Source organism: Mercenaria mercenaria, chromosome 14, assembly GCF_021730395.1.
Source record: "Mercenaria mercenaria strain notata chromosome 14, MADL_Memer_1, whole genome shotgun sequence".
Taxonomy (NCBI): Eukaryota; Metazoa; Mollusca; class Bivalvia; order Venerida; family Veneridae; genus Mercenaria; species Mercenaria mercenaria.
In genome coordinates this window covers 37,389,909-37,411,833 of record NC_069374.1, presented here as the reverse complement: position 1 = coordinate 37,411,833, position 21,925 = coordinate 37,389,909, and the positions used below count along the sequence as shown (strand labels likewise).

General features: G+C 34.5%; 1 protein-coding gene across 6 annotated transcripts in view; it reads left to right on the top strand.

Moving 5' to 3' along the window:
* LOC123527286 (uncharacterized) overlaps positions 1–21,029 on the top strand; it is a 30,044-nt gene extending 9,015 nt beyond the window's left edge. For 3 of the 6 annotated variants that reach the window (XM_045306652.2, XM_053523273.1, XM_045306649.2), the window contains one exon: positions 18,948–21,029. In XM_045306652.2, coding sequence (XP_045162587.2) covers positions 19,214–20,629 — 1,416 coding nt within the window. In that variant the 5' untranslated portion in view covers positions 18,948–19,213 and the 3' untranslated portion in view covers positions 20,630–21,029. Of the gene's footprint in view, positions 1–3,304; positions 3,399–15,710; positions 16,557–18,947 lie in introns of those variants that run through there. The other 3 variants (XM_045306650.2, XM_045306648.2, XM_045306651.2) reach the window with 2 other exon arrangements.
* The last annotated feature ends 896 nt before the right edge of the window (positions 21,030–21,925 follow it).

The window sequence follows — 21,925 nt, the reverse complement described above, 5'->3', positions numbered from 1 at the left end:
TCCATCACGAAAGAACAGGGCTAAACGTGGGTTATAACTAATTTTATTTCATTATGTCAATGACGAAAATACATGTGACGCTTCTTTGTTGGCATTGTTTATGTAATTGACCAATTGTGAATTATATAATCGTTTCTAAAAAAGATAAAATATATCTAGCCATGTTTTGGAATTTCTTCACCGATTTAAATTAATAAGACAGTGTTAATATTGTATACCTCGTACCGACACTAACACTGTTTGAATGAATTACTATTAATTTCGACAAATCTTTTAAAGTCATCACTTTTAATTGAATTAAAACTCTAAAAATGTGCTCAGCGAAGCGCTTTAAAATATTAAGCAAATACGCGGCAAACAGCAGCATAAAGTAACTAAAATTGCAGATCAGAGCCTCCGATTATGTAAATAGGGTTAGTCCCCAAAAGCAGATTTTTTTGTCGGACCACAGATATAGTCGATCAGATCACAATATATATCGTAATGCTCTGATGAAATAGTTATAAAATCCCAAATTAACATATGAGCCGTGCCATGCGAAAACCAACATAGTGGGTTTGCGACCAGCATGGATCCAGACCAGCCAGCGCATCCGCGCAGTCTGGTCAGGATCCATGCTGTTCGCTTTTAAAGCCTATTGGGATTGGAGAAACTGTTAGCGAACAGCATGGATCCTGACCAGACTGCGCGGATGTGCAGGCTGGTCTGGATCCATGCTGGTCGCAAAGCCACTATGTTGGTTTTCACATGGCACGGCTCAATTATGTCTTCTATTGGGACATGATTATAGAGCTACACAGCCGCGTTGTGTTGAGCTGAACGTGTAATATTCGCTGTAAAGTAATCCTGTATGTTCCTTTATAATACAATTCCAGTTAATGCAAATGAAATACATTCTGTACTAATAAAGATTTCCTTACAAAGTTTGATGACTATTCAAGTAGAATGAATGACATGTCTTACATTATGTTATTGTCTTTCTAAACTTGAAGATAATCGGTTCATTGAATTGATCGTGTTAAAATCAGCTTGAATTTTTAAGACTGAAACAGTTTTGCTTTTTAACTAAATTGTTTGGCATTTTATGAAATTCATGTATATTTTGTTATGTGTTAGTTGCCAGTTGGGTAATTGTTCAGTGCGCGTCATAAAAGTACACATGTTCTCAAAACAGTCTGACAGGGCGCAAGCTTATAAGTATTAACAGTACTTGCTTTTTCCTAATTAAATTACTTTTACACATGATCACGTGTGGTTGAATATGGTGTATACTGTAAGTCTTTGCTAATTTTACTTGTAGACAAAGTGACAGTGGCTTGTGCTTAAATTAGTAATTTCCTTTGTTAATGCACGTTTGCGTTGGGAAAGTAGCGAACAAACAAGTAAATGCTATATCAATAAGAATGAATTCCTCTAAAATAGAATCAGTCGAAGTTGGTTCCTGCAGTCAAAATATAATAAACATCAAACGAGTCAATCGTTCAGATCATCGCAATGTTGTGACAGGGACAGGAAATACAATTTGAATCAATCAAACACTACAGCATTTTAGTCAATGCTAAATTATATATATATATAGTGTTTGAACATAAAACAACCTTACAGTCTGTTGTGCCAAAATTATTTCTATACTAAATATATAAGAGCGGACAATACTGTTTTTAATTTATTACTAATGACCGGATTAAAATCAGTATATCCTCCCAGATGTCAGGGAGACAGAAGGTAAACACGCATTCAATTTAATCTTTACCTATATGACATTCCATATTTATCTTGACTTTTAGTTACTTCATGTTACTGGTTAATAAAGTAAGAACTTCAAAATAACGGAACAATAATAAAATTCTTTCCACACAGGCCGGAGTTTAAAAGAAAATAGGATGTTGAAGTTAAGTGCTGATCGGCTTAGTATTTTGCTAGAAATCAATGGCGTAAAGTTATTAAAGACCAGTTCACATTTTTTATAAAGGAAAGCAATAGTCGCCTTTTATGTTCTAGTTAAAAGAAAATCAAAAAGGTATGAAAAATATTCAAAGAAATCGTCTAGTGCTAAAGCCAACATGGCGTTTTTGTTCAGAATCGAGTGTAGCAATATAAAAGTGTCATTAATTAATTGGAACTCGACAACCGATGAAACTGCATGCTTTAAATAATGATATTACAGCTTCGCCCTTTGTTTTAATGTAATTGCTGATAATATAGAAAAAAAATGAGCTGTGCCATGAGAAAACCAACATAGTGGCTTTGCGACCAGCATGGATCCAGACAAGCCTGCGCATCCGCGCAGTCTGGTCAGGCTCCATGCTGTTCGCTAACAGTTTCTCCAATTCCAATAGGCTTTAAAAGCGAACAGCATGGAGCCTGAGGCTGGTCTGGATCCATGCTGGTCGCAAACCCACTATATTGGTTTTCTCATGGCATGGCTCAAATAATTAGAACACTGGCATTGTTCATGTTTTAATTTTAGTCATTGAGTAAATGTCTATAGACGCGTAATTACTGAACAGAATTGTAACGGTTCCGAGTACTTTCATACGCTTTTATTTACCAGAACAGATTATGTATCTTATATTAAAGCTGCTTCCCACACTGTAATTAAATTTCGTTATAGAAAAAAATAATTATACTTGTACGTGGTTAAATAGTTCTGGTTTTAATAGTGAAACATTGATAATTGTTAAATTCGGTGTACTTTCAAAGATTTCAATGGTAAACTATTAACTGTCGTCGACGAGACTTGGGTAGCAGTTGGTAGTTTCCAGCCACAGATTCGAATTGGCCAGGGTCAAAATCTGTCATTAGAGATAAAACCTAGAAGTGAAGGCTGTTTTGATGTTTGAAATATTTGTTGATGTGAGTTTGTGATTAACAAGTTTAAGAATGGTATGTTGCAGAAATTCTGGCAGATGCGAATGTAAGCTTGATGGCAATATTTTCATATAACTGCTTGAAATGCATATATACCACTATCGGCATCCAGCTTCTCGTGAACTGTCAAATGTCATATAGGCCTCACACAGTTGAAAATAGTGAAAAAAGTAATCGGTTGACAGGTATTTTTGTCTAGCTCTGCAAGTAATACTTGAAACTGAGTACAGAATGCAAGTGGCCATTTGGCTCTATCATTTCCCCTAACATTTTAAGGCCAGTTGGAGATATGGCTAATTTGGGCTGAAATGTCCTGGGTGAAATTATCTTTCAGGTGGCTTGTGGATTTAAAAATCTATGCTTTGTATGAAGTTTACTATGTATTTTATTTCTTCTTCAAGTAAGATGTAAACAGGTATCTTTTTATTTTCAGGTCTGCATCTCGTAAGATGTCAGAAGCCGTCTGACTGGGCCACATCGCTTGGAAGTCCGAAATACTAGAAAAAACCGGCATCTGCTACCTAAGTGTGCGCTCTTTTGATTATCATAGTCTACTTTCAATTTCACATTCTAAAAATAGGTTTCGGTACTCCGAGGAAAATAAGCGATTACAAAGTAACAAAATAGAATTTAGATAAAATAATTGTTATTTGCATAGTCTGAAACCATAAAGAAAATATAGACAAATGATAAGATTGCTTGCGATTCTATGGAAAGTAGCTTTAAACATAACATCTCAAATTTGTTATCAGACAATATAGAGTTTTCATTTCATTAAATGATATATGAATATTAAGTGTTTATATGACATCATGGAGAAAATGTATCAGTGTCCTGCAACCTTAGTCTGGCTACCGACTAGATAATCTTCTTTTTTTTTAGAAAAACTAATTCTGTAAAAATTCTGACTTCATCCGTCCTGGCTCTGATTATCTATGTTTTGAGAAGAAAAGGGACATAATTTTACAAAATTTGAATAGCCTCGGGAGTTATTTCCTTTGAACAAAACATACGGTCTGAACACAGACTACTGCAACCTGTACAAAAATGAAAATTATTCAATGAAGAATTATTTTTGTCAAAGTGTGACAGAAAATGACAATTTCATGGTTATTTTGTTTGAAAGTAAATTGATAATAATCTAAAAATATCAAATGTAGATCTACACTGTTTTTGGTGTACTTACTACATATACACAAATATCTACAGCTTAAATATTGCCCCTTGAATTAATATTTATGTGAGACTGTGAATATTTAGCTTTCTAATTATGTAATTTGTTTGCAGATTACAGTTAAAACAGTTGAAAAACTTGACGAAAGTTATTTCGCGACAGCTTTTTTTAGCGGAAATCTGTGGTATTTTTTAGATGAAATATAACATAATTAATCGTAAGTGGTATTAAAATTGCTATAAAAGCATTTATTAATCAGATTACATCGACCTAAAACGGGGTATTTGTTTATGCATTTAACACGCCATGTACCCGGATAATCTTAACTCTGTTCAGTGACCCTAACTCAGTGCCAACATGGCGGATGTAAAGCCGATACAACTTTGTTTGTTGTGTAATTACGATGTATAAAGGAATGTTTCTGTTGTTATATCTATCTCCATTGATCAAGTGTATGTTTATTTCAAAATGCATCATGTTAAATATATCAATCCTTGTGTTTTCAGGTGGAAAAACGACGAACAAGGCAACTTTTTCAATGAAAACTTTTACAAAAAATCTTTAAAAATACTTCTATGCTTTTGATGCCTCGACTATTTTGTTGTTTGAAAGCAAAGATATGCTGCTTTATAAGCCCGTTTACACTATGTTGTTAACCCACTTCATGTTGACACAATACATGTTCAAATGTACTAACAGCGAGAAAAGGGATAAAAACCTAACTTTGAGTTGATAAAAACCGAACTCAGTTTACATGAGGAATGGATAAAAACCTAACTTACACGAAATTGCGTGACGGATAAACACATAACTGACTAGTATTCTATAGAAATGAATGAGTTGACATGTACATGGTGTGGTTATTGTAAACATTTCTTTATAAGCGGTATTGTCTTCAAACTTTGTCATTAATTTTACAAGATGTTATATGTATGCCCACTACAGTCAAATATTTTTTCATAATTTTAATATTATGCAAATAGCAATGTTTGGAAAAATCTGGATAAAACCTGAAAAAATAACTCAGTATAAAAGTCAAAATTATTATATTTATATAAAAAATTATTTAATACCACCGATGTTCGAAGTTCTGTAGTCCCCAACCCACTCTTCCTCTCCCTCTCAGACACACGCGCACACACGCACACACACACAGAAGAATTGTGTTTGTTTCAAATCTTGTATAATTATCGCATAGTGTAAGAGATTTTTATAGAGGTGCTAATGGAATATTTTTGAAATTGTTTAAATGGGATTAGATTTATGATTAATTATTAAATATGATATTTTTTCAGACAGTAAATAGGGAAGAAAAGTGTGTGTGTGTGTGTGTGTGTGTGTGTGTGTGTGTGTGTGTGGTGTGGTGTGGTGTGGTGGGGGAGTGATGCATGGACTGACGGGACAGGGGTGTGGGTATCCTTACATTTTTCACTTGTCCACGGAACTTAAAAATCCACTTGTTCATAGTCAAATTTCACTTGCTCTGATTTGTAATATTAAACCTTCATGAAAGCGCAAATAGACTGGAGATCGAGTTCTTTATTTAGGACAATGAAAAGAAAAGCATATCACAGTAACTGTGGTAAAAAATAAGCTGTTGAAATATTTGCCTTTTAACGTTTATAAAAGTCTGAAATCGCGTAAGTAGTGTTCGGGATCTTTTGAGGTCATGCCCGAAACACTGCCTGCCCACGCAATGGTGCAAAGCCAGATGAATTCAGAGAAAGACTCTTAAAACGTTCCGACTTGTTTTAGTCATACTTGCGATCTCTGTGTGCTTTTGATTTTAATTTGGCTGACTACTGGCTCAAATATTTCCTTTGACAGTGACTTATTGTCTCAGCACTTGGAATTCTACTTACAAACTTGTCATAATACTTTTTTAAAGTTGTTTACTTTTCTGATGTCTTTAAATGTCCTTTTAGTTCTCTGTGTGTAACCCTTGTTTTCCTTTCTTAATTTTAGTTACAGAATGCTATATGCTGATGATGCAAATATGTTTCTTCAGCTACTTTAAGTAGTTCTTATGTTCCCTTTAGCATGTATATGATTTCTTCTTTTATGTTTTTTTAAATGCATGTTGTAAAATGTGACTCTTCTTATTTTTGTGTAGTGTCAGCTAATCTTTTTTTATGTTGCTTTAAATTAAATGTGCTAAATCTGCATGTGGTAAATTACTTTTCCCTTTTATTTGCTAGTACCTAAGTGCTATTTTGTTTTAATGCGCTGTAACATGTATGTGATAATTTGTGATTTGTTTCTTATCTACTTAGCGCCAGGTGCTTTATTTGCTTTAATGTGCTTTAACATATTTGCATTTTATTACTGATTTACTTATGTTGAGCTTATTTACATGTGTTTGCCGGAAAATAGCTTTAAGCTAGTGTTATATATTTATACTTATCCGACGAAAGATAAATTTTCTTGTATCTAAATCTTCTCTGATATTTTATCATAGTCATCGAGTTACAGTGTGCGCGAGACCTAGTCAAAGAACCCATTATCTGTATCACCTCCATACACTTGAAGCAACACACAATCTAAATGATACTTTATGTTTTCTCATTTTATACCTGAAAAAGTATGCTTATCCGCGGACACACAGAATGAAAAATGCACTTGTCCGCCGGCAAAAAAAATCACGAGTCGGATAAGTTGGACATAGGAATCCCACATCCCTGCAGGGGTGGGTAGATCAAAGAACTTCGAGCATCAACAGTCCATACGAACAGCCGTTTTCGTTTGGTTAGGTGTTTATCCATTCTAAGTTCGTATTTATCCAGCACTGTTTTCTAATCCAGTTAGGAATTTTCCGCAAATTTAAACCCACCTCATAATCAATACAATTTTTAAGCTATAAAAATCAATTTCAAACTTTGATTCTGTTAAACATGGTCAAAGAGATATTTATGGAACTAATACATTTAATAAGTAAGGTCTTACTGCAATTTCTGGTACTTTAAAACAGTTAGAAACATAAAACATGTTCATTTTGAAGACTTTTTTGAGTACATTTTAATGAATTCCAGCCACATAATGTGACATTTCGATTGAAATATTCAGTACACAAAACATGTTATCAATACAGGATATTATGACTATCAAAAGTTTTACGCTGACATTGCATACTCACATAAAAACATGAAAAAAAGACAAGGAAATTAACTACATACATAGTCTTTCTGTCAGCCATGTTGGCACTGAGTTAGGGTCGCTGAACAGAGTTAAGATTATCCGGGTACATGGCGTGTTTAAGGTCAGTTATTCTTGCCTACCTTGTGGGGAAAGTATAAATTTGTCAGAGCATAGATATTCCTGTCTTTCCCTAGGGAAAAACCTTGTCTAAAATAGTGTGCACTTAAGTGACGTCACATAGTACTGACACTATTATGACGTCATAAACATATAAATAATGTCAGGAAATACCCAAATTTATTTGTCTCTATGTTATAGATAGAGTTTATGAGGTGAATTCGTCGTGAAAAAGAAACCGATAGGGATGGAAACGGAGCGTAGCGGAGTGATCGACCGATGTTTCTTTTCCTCGAAGAATTTTCTTCATGGACTCTACCTGACATAGCGTGAAATCTACGTTTGACCAATCAGAACTGCAGAGTCGACGCTCTTCAGCGTGTAGAGCAGTTCTTCGAAAATTATTGCTACAGTCACATTGGTCTTCAGGGATAAGAAGCCACATTTTTCGAAAATAAGTTACTCTGATTGGTCAAAAAAGTAGGTTGCGCACTATGATCTATTTTGAACGTGATAGGCAAGAAAAATTATCCAACATATCCGCCTATATAAGACGGCTATTTTCCCAACCCTCGGGATAACTTGGATAAAAAAACCTCGCTAACGCTCGGTTTTCCGTTCCACACTGTCCCTCGGGTAGGGAAAACCCGTCTTACACAGGCAAGCATGTAATATCCTTATATTCTTGCCTACCAAGCGGGGAAAGTATGTATACATTTGTCCGAGCACGCGCCATGAAAAGATATTCCTGTCTTTCCCTAGGGAAAAACCTTGTTTAAAATAGCGTGTACTTAGGTGACATCACTTCATACTGGCACTATAATGATATCATAAACTTATAAATATAATATCAGGAAATACCCAGATTTATTTGTCTCCATGATCTATTTTGAACATGATAGGCAAGAAAAATGATCTAACATGTCTGCCTATGTAAGACGGTTGTTTCCCCATATCTGGGGACAGCTTGGATAAAATACCTCTCAAACGCTCGGTTTTCCATTCCACACTGTCCATCGGGTAGGGTAACTCCCGTCTTACACAGGCCTTATAAACTGAGGCTATCACCAGGGGGTCGGACGTATATAATGTCTCTCGCGTTTTTAAGCGAGAATTCAATGTCATCATGGTAGAAATAGCGATGTAAACAAACATACGAGAGTTTGTTTTTTTTTTCAAAAATCTTGTAAGTACATGCTTATTTGCCATTTGACCGAACTGCTGATATACTCTTTCGATAACCACATGTGTAAGGTGAGATCGACACATTCGTTTTTGGTCGTACAGTTGACAGTACAAAAACTATTGAAGGGACAAATTGATTTGAAGAGACTGTTTTTGGATTTCTGTCATGTTTTTGTGCAAGTTTTGACCAAAACAGGCATTCTGCTCGTGTTAGATTGACTGTGTTACGCACTATATTGCTATATCTCAATTTCGGAAATGTTTGCACGTTTCTAAAACCTGGCATCACCGGTTTTTTAACTTTAAGCATATTTCGATGTCTGTCGGGCCTATCTAAGCAAATTAAATGTATCAACTGGTTTCAAAACACCGCATTCCGCCATTAGAGAGAGGTCTCTTAATTAGCGGTACGTGAACCACTCCTTGCGCCTGTCTGTCCGAAAAAAATAGCTTATGTGACAACTAAAACGTATCGTAACATATTGGCCATGAAAGAGATGGTACACGCCATTTGAATTTTGCAATGTTTGAGCCTTGCTGTCTGCTTGTATTGTGACGGATACTTCCCCAATAATAGTATAGGGTTATGACACGATTACTTCCCTTATCTGCCCTCTTGGCCCTCTACAGTTAATCTCTACGCTTTCCTATTTGATGGTGCGATGACTAATAAAGTTTAAGACTCCATGATGCTTTTCTCCTAAATCCTACATACAGTGGACGGAGGGAGTGATTTTTGTCTTGCAGTTTTCTTAGTCGTGCCCTTAAAAGTTAGGCTCTTGGTGCTCTGACTTCAGACAAGTTGTTGAGTACATTGGTGTAATTATACCTCAGATTTACCTTAATTTTGTTTTACTTTTTAAATTATTTATTTGTTATTTTTGCACTAATGTTAGAGCCTTCTCAGCGGGGATTTTATATATTATGTTGTCTAACTTGCTGAAAATAGGGTTTGTGCGAGGTGGGCATGCCCTAAACGCGTTTAAACCCCAAGTTTCCTTTATACAGGTTACTGACCGTTCCAATGCAGTGCACCTATTATCAATTGGTTTTCTGTCTGTCTTGTATTGTCTGTTGCGTACGTTTTTTGTTGTTGTTGTTGTTGTTGTTTTTTTTTGTTGTTTTTTTTTTTGTTGTAAGCGTTTTTCCCTCCTCCTTACTCCCCCTATTGCTCCCTTCTTACCCTTGCATTTGCACTATTTTTGCATCCTTCCCCCTTTACTTTGAGTTAGTTTTCGTTGCTCTCTGACGGAACCCTAAGGAGGTCTAAGACGTTGCCGGACTGTTTCCTATGTTATTTAGTTGGGTATGGTTGTGTGTTTGATTGTGGTACACGAGTGTCTGCGCTTACGTTGTAGTGTGACTGTTATTATGGAACGTAGCATTCCCTTTGTATTTTCATCTTTTTTCTTCTTTCCTCTTGAAATTCCTCCTTCCAAACCATTTTGCCACTTCCTCACCCTCTATCTATATTTCACATAAAGTAATATGTAGTTGTTAGATGTTAGAAGCAACCCGTCTGTAATATTTTTCCATTGCAGCTTCTTTTTGTTGTGGGCCTTCTTTGCTAATGCGTGGCTCTGAGGCTGTGTTTTAGGTGCTCTGTGCTTCCAAGAAATCTACCCTTACCTATCATCTTTTTTTTATTCATATCTAATATTTGGTAACGTTTAACTGGAGCAAGTATACATCCTTTATAAAGACAAATTGTATTACTTTGTACGTGCACGTTTAGATTTATCAAATTATCCAAAAACAAAAAAAAAAGAATAAATTTCGGACACAAAGATAACAAGACATCACCCGTGTTTGCTGCGCTATTACAACATATGAGCCGTGCCATGAAAAAACCAACATAGTGGGTTTGCGACCAGCATGGATCCAGACCAGCCTGCGCATCCGCGCAGTCTGGTCAGGCTCCATGCTGTTCGCTTTTAAAGCCTATTGGAATTGGAGAAACTGTTAGCGAACAGCATGGATCCTGACCAGACTGCGCGGATGCGCAGGCTGGTCTGGATCCATGCTGGTCGCAAACCCACTATGTTGGTTTTCTCATGGCACGGCTCATATTAATTATAAATGAGATGAGAGAAACCTTTATCTGTTGTTTGTTATCTGTCTCTAGTTATTACGTAAACAAAATTGACAATCCTCTTCTATGTTCTAAGTAATCACGTAGCCCTTCTAATAGATCATTAGCAACTATGTTTACTAGACAGATGTAGCAAGTTTATGACTTAAATGGGAATTATGAGGAACTGCAGAGACGTTTGTGCAAAAGGTATACTATAGATCAGAGTATTTATAGAGTCTGATATTATAACTGATTTCACTTCTTTGAACCACCATTTTAAATCAGTTTTATATTGGGCAAGACGAATATCATTCAAACATTAAAAAAATAGCCCTTTATGATGTATTGTCTATCCTTGATACTATTAGGTGAAGTCAGATATCTATTCTGATTTTTTATTATTAAAGAATAACAATGTTTCCTTGGCACCTTGAAAATGCAACGGAATTCATAGTTTCACTGTTCAAAGATGTTCCAACTTTTAAGAAGATGCCGATGAACATTCTAGCATAAAACTGTTGTTCTTGTCACTTTTAGGGGGTGTTTTAACAGGAGAGAAAACGTGTATTAACAGAGAGATTCTCGCGCTCGCGTGCTGTTATAACACCTTTTTATATATGCGCGTTCCGTGGCAAAGCGTAAACGTCATTCAGCCCCAAAAGGGATAATTCAAAACGAAATGACGTCAACGTAAAAAAACAACTCAGACATTCCCGCGCATTTCGTGGAAATTTAATGACGTTGAGTGACATTGTATTCATTTATCAGTTTTTATGCGTTTTATGCTAGAATAGCGTTAGCGCATGTTCCTTTCGTGTTATAACATCTGCAGAATCCCTCGGGATACGTTGGTACTCTCGCCCTAACGGGCTCGGGCGCCAACCAATCCCTCGGGATTCTGCAGATGTTATAACACGAAAAAACATGCGTTATCCCTACATTAATTTTGTAACTCTTCTTTTAAAGTCTAATACGCCGTGAGGTCATACAGTACATGTACTCAAAAACATTTAAAGATCTTTATTTTTGTCTGGAATAAAACCTTTAAACATTAGATATGTTTTATACTCTCTTTTGATCGGTAAATATTACTTAATCATTCGACTAGACGAGTACAGCAATGGTTGGTTCGAATGATTATGTGCGTAGCTGTGATAATTATTGTCTTTCGTTATGTTAGGATATTAAACATTTTGAAGGGTTATTATGCGAGGAAAGAAATGAAATGTTGGTATTTCTGCTGCTTCTAATACAATACGTTGACTGATTTCTATTTCTAACAATTTCTTATTCAGTTAATCGGTGTGACAGAACCTCAATTATATATATATATTTGATTCGGATTAATTCTCGGATTATTTGTGGTGACTTTTTGTGAGTGCAATGTATGTCGTAAATGACGATTTTTTCCTTTCGATTAGCAAAATTTCAAGTTTTTATTTTGATATCTGATCTGGCCCATAATAATGGCATCAGATTTAATAACACAAACGAGAAAAATAAGTTTCACTATAAAAAAGAAGCAGGAAGGAAATCAAAGAGCAGAAAAGAAAGCAATTTGTGTCGGACATCATGTGGAAAATCCTTTCGTTTTCAGTTTGATGAATGAAGGTTACCTTTTTCGTGTGTAATAATTTTATCTTTTTATTTTATTTTAAATGTTGATTTATTATATTGTTTTTGCCACATTTATTGCATATGAAAAGGGGGCATAGGGCTTTTATTCATACCGAACTTTCGGATACTGCTTAGTACATGCATGTAAAGTTAATTTAAGCTATTTTTAAACCCACTTTATTGTGTTACTTTTATTGGTATGTATATAAGTAAGTTTTATACTTTCACTTCTATATAAGCATTTGTTAAGGATTGGTGTGCATTTGTTAAGGATTGTTGTATGTTGTGCATCCTGTTGTTTATATGTCGTTGTTTTTATGTATTAAGTTTACAACTCAATCTGCAACTCCTTAAAGGTACAGGGCCATCTTAATGTAGGCATTCCTCTCTCGGTAATTAACACCAAACTTATTACACAGTACGTACGTCTGGAACAAACATCCATAAGCAGTGTCTTATATTTTTAGTTTTATACTTTATTTTAATTTTTTTTTTGTCAGTTAAGTATTTATGTGTTTAATGTTTGATATGCATAATAGTAGTCAGTTATTTTACAAATGTCACCTAACAATAAGGCCTTTCAACCAACCTTTTAACCAAAGTGACTTGCATTTTAAAGTAAAACAAGCCCTGGGTGAGATTTGAAATTACTTTTGAATCACTACATTCCTTAAGGCTAAAACAAATTGCAAAATATAATCTTCAGCTAAAATGTATCAGAATGAAATAACCTATCACGCCCCAGTCTCTTTGTTGTTTTATCCACTGTTGTTGCTTTTTTAACAAAATATTACTGATAAAATTTGATAAAACTACGAGTTTGATTAACCGTTCAGATCAAGCTTATCAAAAACTCCTGCACGAGATATTATTGTTTTAACAGTGTAACGACCGATAATAATCCGAAACGTTTGTTTACAAAAAGCAACAAATGTTTTACTGAGCAATAAAGAAATAAAACAACCTATACTTTTCAGTCTAGGTTGAATCGAATAGGATAAAACGGTTTTAACTGAAGCATTGGTGATATGTAACACAGACATATTAATTTTGGCGCTGCTAAAGGGGATATATCAATTGACATATTTTCACGTTGTTGGTTGATATTCAATAACCCTGTTGAAGATGTTTATTGGCTATATATTGACTGCGTTCATTGAATAAATCTTATAAGAAAATCTTCTAGAGGCAAACACACCAGCAAGCAAGGTTTGATTGACTCTGATTTAAGTGTAATACAATGTACAATAACATTTACACCTATCCCCTGTACGGGTTTAAGTACATCAATATATATTATATACAGATACAATTAACTCCGTGAGCCTCAAAGACATAAACTATAACAACACTGAATCCACATTCGGGGAGATGTTTAGCCGCTGCCATACAGACCTCAAAGATTGCTGTTTTGTGAGCTTATCAAAACTGTAAATAAAATGCAACATGATTACACGCTGCGGCAAATCTTACTAATACATGTAGATGTACGGTATGAATCCGCATCTAGAAGACTGAAATTTTCAAAGCAAAGATAAATTACTCTAAAACACCTTTTTTGTATTTATACAGTTTTCAAGTAAAGGGGGATATTAGTCCAAAATACGATATAGGAACCGCTAATTTTTTCTAACTAGAGCTCCCGGGAGAAAATATTGATGGATCATATTAAGAATAACAAATGGAAATAGTAATGTATTATTCAGTATAGTTGAATCTGTGTATTGGGAGAAAATTTACATACCACATGTATTCATTATACAATACAAAAACAAAATCAATGAACAATACTATACGATTCCCTCTGAAAAAAGCACGATACATTTCAATTACCAGCTGCACCATTAGCAACAGAAAGGTTCATCTAATCTAAGGCTTCAAGTAGGTTCTGTCTAATATGTTATCAAATTTTGCCACAATGGATAATAATTAGCCGCCAGATTCTTTCTTGGAGTAATGACCAATGTAACACGAATTTTTAGACAACGAGTCTTCGCTTAAAGTATTCCTTACATTGTTTACCGTAAATAACAAGTCTTTGCTTCAAACGGTGTGGTTTTGTATTAGATAACCAGACAGTAGTTGTGTTTCGTTTACCACGATTAAAGTTTTTTTCTGGTTAGGTGGACGGTGGCTATACTTATCAATCGGAAATATAGGTAGACACCGTTGCAAATTAAAATCCGGCCAGTTTCTGGTATGCTTTTAAAGTTCTCAATATTAAAGTTTCAAGCTCTCTCATAGCCTCGTTTTTACGAAAATGGATAATAAAAACAATCTGGGTTGAAAAACACCTCAGAAACATATATTACATTATTTAGCCGTTTCTGGTAAAACGTTTAAAGATTTTTTTTCTGTTGCCATAGTAAACAGATTTCTGCAAGGATTAGATTTCTTTGAACAACATTTAAAGCTTATTGCTCGTTGAACATTCCTATATTGACAGTGATATTTAGCAAAAGATGTTTAAAGTAAAATCCAATATTAATTTTTATTTTGGTGGCCCTGTGTCTGGGGTTTTGGTCGAATAGAAAGCTCATTTTGTCAATGTTCTCATCGCCGGAATTTTCAATGTTTCTTACTCAAATTATACAAGTCAAAATGTGCAAATACTCAAACAAAGATGCCATCATAAGGTTGAAACGTTTATTCTCTATTCCAATTCCCCTGAAATCACTGATAAACCCTTTTCGATTTTGAACTACTATATTCGCATCCTCAAGTCGCTTCGTTATAGTTTAAAGGAAGTCAAATTCTACTAAATATCTGTAGCTCGGTCCACTCCATTGTAAATGGAAAAGCTTCAAGGTTTCTAAAACGTCTCTTATTTGTAAGTTAGGTACCGGTGTATGAAACAGTAACCACTAAAAGAACAAAAAATATATATCATTCGATAGGCATTTATGACAGCTCATACCATAGGTATTCGGATAAAATATAACTCGAGCATTAATTTTAATGGGTAATGCCAATATTCATGTGCTTATTATAACAATTATCTGTTTTCATTCTGCGTGCATTCTGTGAGAAAGTAATATATAACTCAGTCAGTGTACTATTACAGTGCATGGTTGGATGTGTCAGGTGTCCGAGGTATTCATTCTTTTTTTATTCCATTCTCTAAAACGTTGCAGAAATTTTAGAAACAAACTTTACCTTTTCATAAATATAATTTGCATGTAAATGAAAAGCTAAAAATTTCTTGAAACTCTTAAACACTTCACAGAGTTATTATTCCTTCTCTTGAGAAGGAATATTACTGTTTAATAAGTCACACTTGACTGAGCTACTGATACCGAAAGCTGTTGTCATTACAGGCCGGCCAATAAAACTCCATGACCTTAGAAATAACCTCTGACGTTAAACTATTCTTTCTCAATTGGGGGGAATCCATGGGTTACACAATACTAAACCCGAGGATGATTAATTGATTCTTTTATTTCCTCCTGAACATAACATAGGTACATTCTACAGATAGACATATATCAGCAAATTTAAATGTAAACAACCAAATATTATCGTTACCTTCAAATGCATGGTTAATATATGAAAACAAACCCCATTGCGACCCTATAATTATGTGTAACAAATTTTCCCACATCAGATAACCAGGTCAATGTCTTATTGCCGCATTAGATGCTTTTAGATATCAAGCAGACGAATTCTGTGTTTACATGATCAGATTACAGTCGTCTGCTGACTCTCTCATAGGTAGTAAAGCTCCTCCCCTAATGCATATATGCTTAATTGCCTGCCGGCCGGTATTATCTACTTTAATCTACAGAAGGAGGTAACAGATTTAATTTGTTTTTGGATTTAACAATTTATGTTAAATAACTAGCTTAAATACTTACCTGATATTTTTTGGCAGTATAAAACAGACATTGCAACCAATATTTTACAAGATGGTCATTTTATATTTATATAGATGTGCCCTAGAAGGAACTTTTGGTATGCTTTAACTTGTGTAAAATACTTTTTTCAAAAAGGTATTCAGCTTCAAAGATAAATATACATTAAACTTGATAATAACATCTCGTGCATACTGCGGTAACTTAGTACCTTAATATGAATAAGTGGTGATACAAATGATATATGTTTGTATAAGTAGTGTGTTTTCAAAGAGTAATACATACCAGCGCGCACTTATTTATCAACGCTTGTCAAACTATATGTATATGCATATGTACATGCATGACAATGATTACTTTATACACATTTTGATATAGAGTGGATATTATTTGTGTTCACAAATGCTCAGGATTTAGACAAATGTCAAATGCTTAGAATTTAGAAAAATGTGAAAGTTATACTGATACTCTTTTTGACATTGTCCGATACAAAAGTGGGATTATACATCACTATCACTTAAACGGTACAGAGGTAAGTAATTGGTCAGATGTTAAACGTTTCGAAGATCACAAATGACTTTAATTAGTATATTTTTTGATAAAAAATGGTTTCAAATTGAATAGACACTGTCATAATCATGTCGACAGGTATCTTATTTTGTCATTTAATTGTTTATTATTGAGTAATTAAAATAATTTTCCCTAATGTGTATGCTAGTATTTGAATATCGATAATGTATTGTTGCGTAGAATATCGATAATGTATTGTTGCGTAGAATATCGATAATGTATTTTTGCGTATGTCTTCTTGTGTTTCATAACTGCCTTTATCACTTTTTATGCTATGTAGTATATAAACTTGAAAACACAATTAACGATGACACGGTAAACAGTGCTTGGGGCTATAGAAATATGTCATATCTTTAGGACGGCCAGCACATATTTATGCAATCTCGCCAGGCATATGTATGTTTTTGACAACACAGAAAATGACGTCCCTCGACCTTCAGCTCTTTCCGGAAGTAAAGAAAATGAAAGTAGAAATGCTAAACTTGAAAACGAAAGCCGTATTTTGATTCGTAGATAGTCAAGGGTCACGCGCAGGGGTCACCCCGTCTAAATGTATGCGCGTGGACTTTGGAATTGAAATGACCTGGGCTTTAGTACGGCATGTCAGCTTTTCATCTACGAAAAGATATTTGAGCTCGGAAAAAACACAAATCCCACAGGGGTCCGTAACGGACCAAGGGTAAATTGATAATTTCGGAACTTCATCAAATCGCTCAAATGTCATTTTTGATGTTGTCTGAGAGTCTCAGTATATGCCTCAGATGTAAGATATAACCGTATTTGAGAGCTGCAGACCTAGACATTTCAGAAATATTTTCAAAATAAATTTCGTGTAATAAATGTTGTTTCTACGGAAGCGTGAAAGGGTCATCAGACGCTAATACGTTTTAGTACGTTAAGGCTGCGAAAAGGATATATTCATAAATTTCACAAACTACTAACTTTTATGATATAACACCAAACAAAACAGTGTCTCACTTCAGATTTTCAAATGAATATCAGCGCCTGAAATTGATTCCGAGATTGTACAAATAAAAATTGCTGATAGTAGGGGTAAAATATGGATTTTGCTTAAGCTGTAAAAATTGGGATTTACTGACCAAGAAAACTAGATAAAATTAAGTCAAAATGCTTTTCATTTTCAAAAGTAGAAATCGGCATCTGGTAGTATCTTATTATCTTCAGTATCCAGCCAATAACGTACAGTAAAATGTTTATAGTTTTATAAAATTTAAAGAGATATATTATCAGGATTGATATGATGGTCTGTGAAGAAGTCTTCCAGCTGGCTTTTGAAAGATTGGTGGTTCTGTTTAGGATACCTAGTGTCTGTGCCCAACACGAAAAGCCAGAAAGTTGTCATATTATCAGTTGTTTTGTCGGTGTGACGTTAAACCCTACAAAAACGGAACAAAAACTTGCTAGAAAGTCAAAGTTCCTGATCTGTCTTGAAACTGTTTATAATGAACACGATAGTATTTATGTTTTCATTTTCCCACTGGGATACTAGGATATTTTATACACAGTTTTCAGTTTTGGCCTTAGCAATTAGAAATTCGATAGCTTGCCTCTTCCCTACAATTCCAAATGAATGCGGCGTTCTGATTCATATTAGAAGCTAAATCATCGGCAGATCACTCTTTCTAAATATTACATACTTTTGAATTATTATAGATCAAATATTACCAGTAAATACGCATGGATTATGTAGCGGATTTATTGGACGACTCTAGGAACGAGTGCAAATTTCTCAGTTCAAACATACATGTCTTAGACTAAGTATTTTTTTCTTAAAAAATACATTTTTTCTTTTTTTATCTGAGTTAGATTTAGAAAATATTTATTATAATCGCGACGTTACAGATCAAAATGACGTCACATATGATATGACATAAAATTGACAAAAGTACTTTGAAAACATAACGTTTTTATACAAATTTGCTTGAGATGAAAGGTATTTATTTATTTAAATCATTTCGATCCCACATCTTTGAAAATGCAGTACTGATGTCATATGAGAAGTAGATATCATGTAACAACGGTTTTGGGGTCGATACTTTAGTTACTAGATTACCGCTTCCTTAATGACGTTAAAGGTAGATATGTATGTTCATTTCCTTACAGTGATTGCTTTGAGAAACAAATTACGACGGAAGTCTCCAATCGTACAAACTGAGACTTAATCTGCGACCAGAGGGAATGTGAGATGTTTACAGACAGAATGTTTTATCGTTTAAGACACATATTCGATAATAGACTATATGACTTGAAAGTGATGGTTTACATAATGTATAAAGTAGTACGGTATCTTTTCCATTTGCATATTTATTTATTTGTTCACTTTTATCTTCAGATGAAGCAGCAAAACGTGCAAGGAATATGGATTGCAGTTCCTGTTCTAAACAAGATAAAGACAAAAGATAAACTTGAAATGTTCCATATTCTCTGGTGCTGTTTAAGAAAAGTTTTCGAAGATATGAAAATTAGTTTGAAAAGAATACAAATTATAATTGAATAGTAGAAACTGGTAACACGAATGTGACAACTTATTATTAAAACTGACGTTCCTATCTGGTCTGAACTTAGACTGTTACAGCAAACCTAAACATTATTAATGGTATGGACGTTTACTACTCCGATATGGCAAATGATACTGCAAATGCAGAAAATAATTCCCTCTATGAAGATAACTATTACTTTGACTATGGAGACGAATACATGTATCCAGGTTACCAGTTTGAAAGGCCTGTCTACTTATATATTTGGGAAATTTTAGTGATAGTAACTTTCATCCAAAACATTCTAATATTATCAGTCCTTATGCACAAAAAGATGCGCAATCCAACAAACACCATTCTCTCCGGGATAGCAATTTTCGATTCTTTGACTGGACTTGTAACTCTGCCAACTTACATCATGGTGTTCCAGAGGTATGATCCATTACTAATATCTGACAACCAGTCTGGAGAAATATATTTCGAAAGTAATGGAATTTTGAGCAACAATATGTATCCTAATAATGTGACCTTAAACCAGTTGAATTACGATAATAGGAATTTCTCTTACTACATCGGCTCAATACTCAATGCTTCAGAAACATTGCCACCAACAGTCTATCTTTCAGCAACACAGTCACCAGTGGACGGATATACCCTAAGCAAGAATCTTTGTCGTGGTTTCATGATCTCAAAATTTTTCTTATCGAAATCATTCCATACAATCTCAGTGTTTCTGATATTATTTCTTGAAATGCAGAGATACGTCTCCATGGCATATCCTTATAGGTATGAAACATGTTTTAATACGTTTAGAACGGTAAATATATATTGTGTATCTGCATTCGTTTTGTGTCCATTTCTCCACGCTTATCATTTTGGAAGTGAAAAGGCAATAGGAGGTATGTGTCAATGGGAACTTCATGGAAATGGCTGCGGAAAAGACTGTATATATTTATGGATAGCATTTGTAGTGCGACATTTCATTCCATGTGTAACACTTGTGATATTTACACTTTTGTTTATACATCAACTTAGAAAAGGAGAGAAATCTTTTCAAAGGATGGATAGTAACCCATCGCAGTATTCCAGAAGGGTCCATGAAAATCGACGTATTACTCTTATAGTAACAGCTGTTGTTGTGGTTCGATTAATTCCCGAAATAGCATATAGCATTTTCCTTTTATATAATAGCATAGACGCGACAGTTTATTCGGGGAAAGACATAGAACTTGAGATTAACAGAATTTTTCATATGTGCTATGAAATTTGTCTCATATGTTCGTTTCTAGCTAACTTCTATATATATTTAATTTTCAATAAGTCGTTTCGAAAACGCCTGTATCGAACATTTATTGAACCTGTGAGAAAACAAGTACGTGTTTTATTCAGATTGCATGACTTTCAGTCATCTAAAACTAGAAGAAGCACGATGAAGTTTGCAGAATCAGTTAAAACTGGCGAGGACATTGAAATGAAAATTGTTCATTCCGAATTTTCTGACAAATTTGTCAAAATCGGAACGAAGTTAAGAGAATAGTGTTGCAATCTACATTCAAATCAGGATTCCGTCAGCTATATTCGTATTTTAAAACAAGTAACAGACTGAGTATAGGTCTGGTATATTTAAAACTATTGCTTCTCGTCGTGCTAAAACAATTATTTCTACGTATATAAAGCCATTGATTGAAAATATAAGGATCCATGAAATTCAAAATATATCAAAAAGAATCTTAAATAATTCATAAATTCCTATAACATGACATAATAAATCATCCTGATTCACCAGTTGATCATGTTGAAATTGGGATCAAATCAAATGTGATTAAATTACTTTAAACGGACTAAATAATTCATCTTTTTGTTCATGTCAGCCACTGCAAAATGTAGCAGTTTAATTTCATACTAGGCGTATCAATGTAATAAAAATTATTTGCATATATTTTTATAGAGATGAATATCGTCGGGACTGTAAATGATAACATCGTTGTATAATGAAACAAAGTTACATGCTGCCTTCGCTTCATTTTGAAAAAAAAAATCTGTATGTTGTCCTGCTGACTTTACAATGCAGTCAAGAATTACAACTTATTGATTTGTTAATATTAGACCTTTCTAACGTAAACGTAAGTCGGAAACGGAATACTGAATTCGTAAATGTTATTTGCAAATAATGGTCTAAGGGAGATACTATTGCATTACTATTGGATGAAATTGTCTCCCCTAGACCACAAATTAGCCTAAAATTTTACGAATTCAGTATTCCGTTTCGTAATTGCGTTTACGTTAGAAAGGTCCAACTATGTAATGTGGGAACGTTCATCATTGACTCTAGATAATACAAAAATAGTTGAAAACTGATAAGCATGCACGAACGATGTCTCTCGTCATAGACCAAAGCGCAGTGCGTTTTAGCTCACCTGTCACATAGTGACAAGGTGAGCTTTTGTGATCACCCTTCGTCCGTCGTCCGTCATCAGTCCGTCCGAGATCACATTTGCATACTTAGGTGGCTATAGAAACAATAGGTAACTGTACTTTTTCTTTGATGTCATTCATTCCGTAAGGCTATTATGTGGCTATTTTTCTCTTACGTGGCTAAAAGAACAATAGAGAGAACAAATGAATAGCCACATAAGTATCCATATGTAGGAATGTCCATCAACAATTTCTTGTCTGCATGATAGTGGTTTCATTTATGATTTTATTTTAACCCAACTTGCACACAACTTGTATCACCATAAGATCTTGGTTCCTTTCTTGAACTGGCCAGATCCCATTATGGGTTCCAGAGTTATGGCCCCTGAAAGGACCAGAATTAGCTATTTTGACCTTG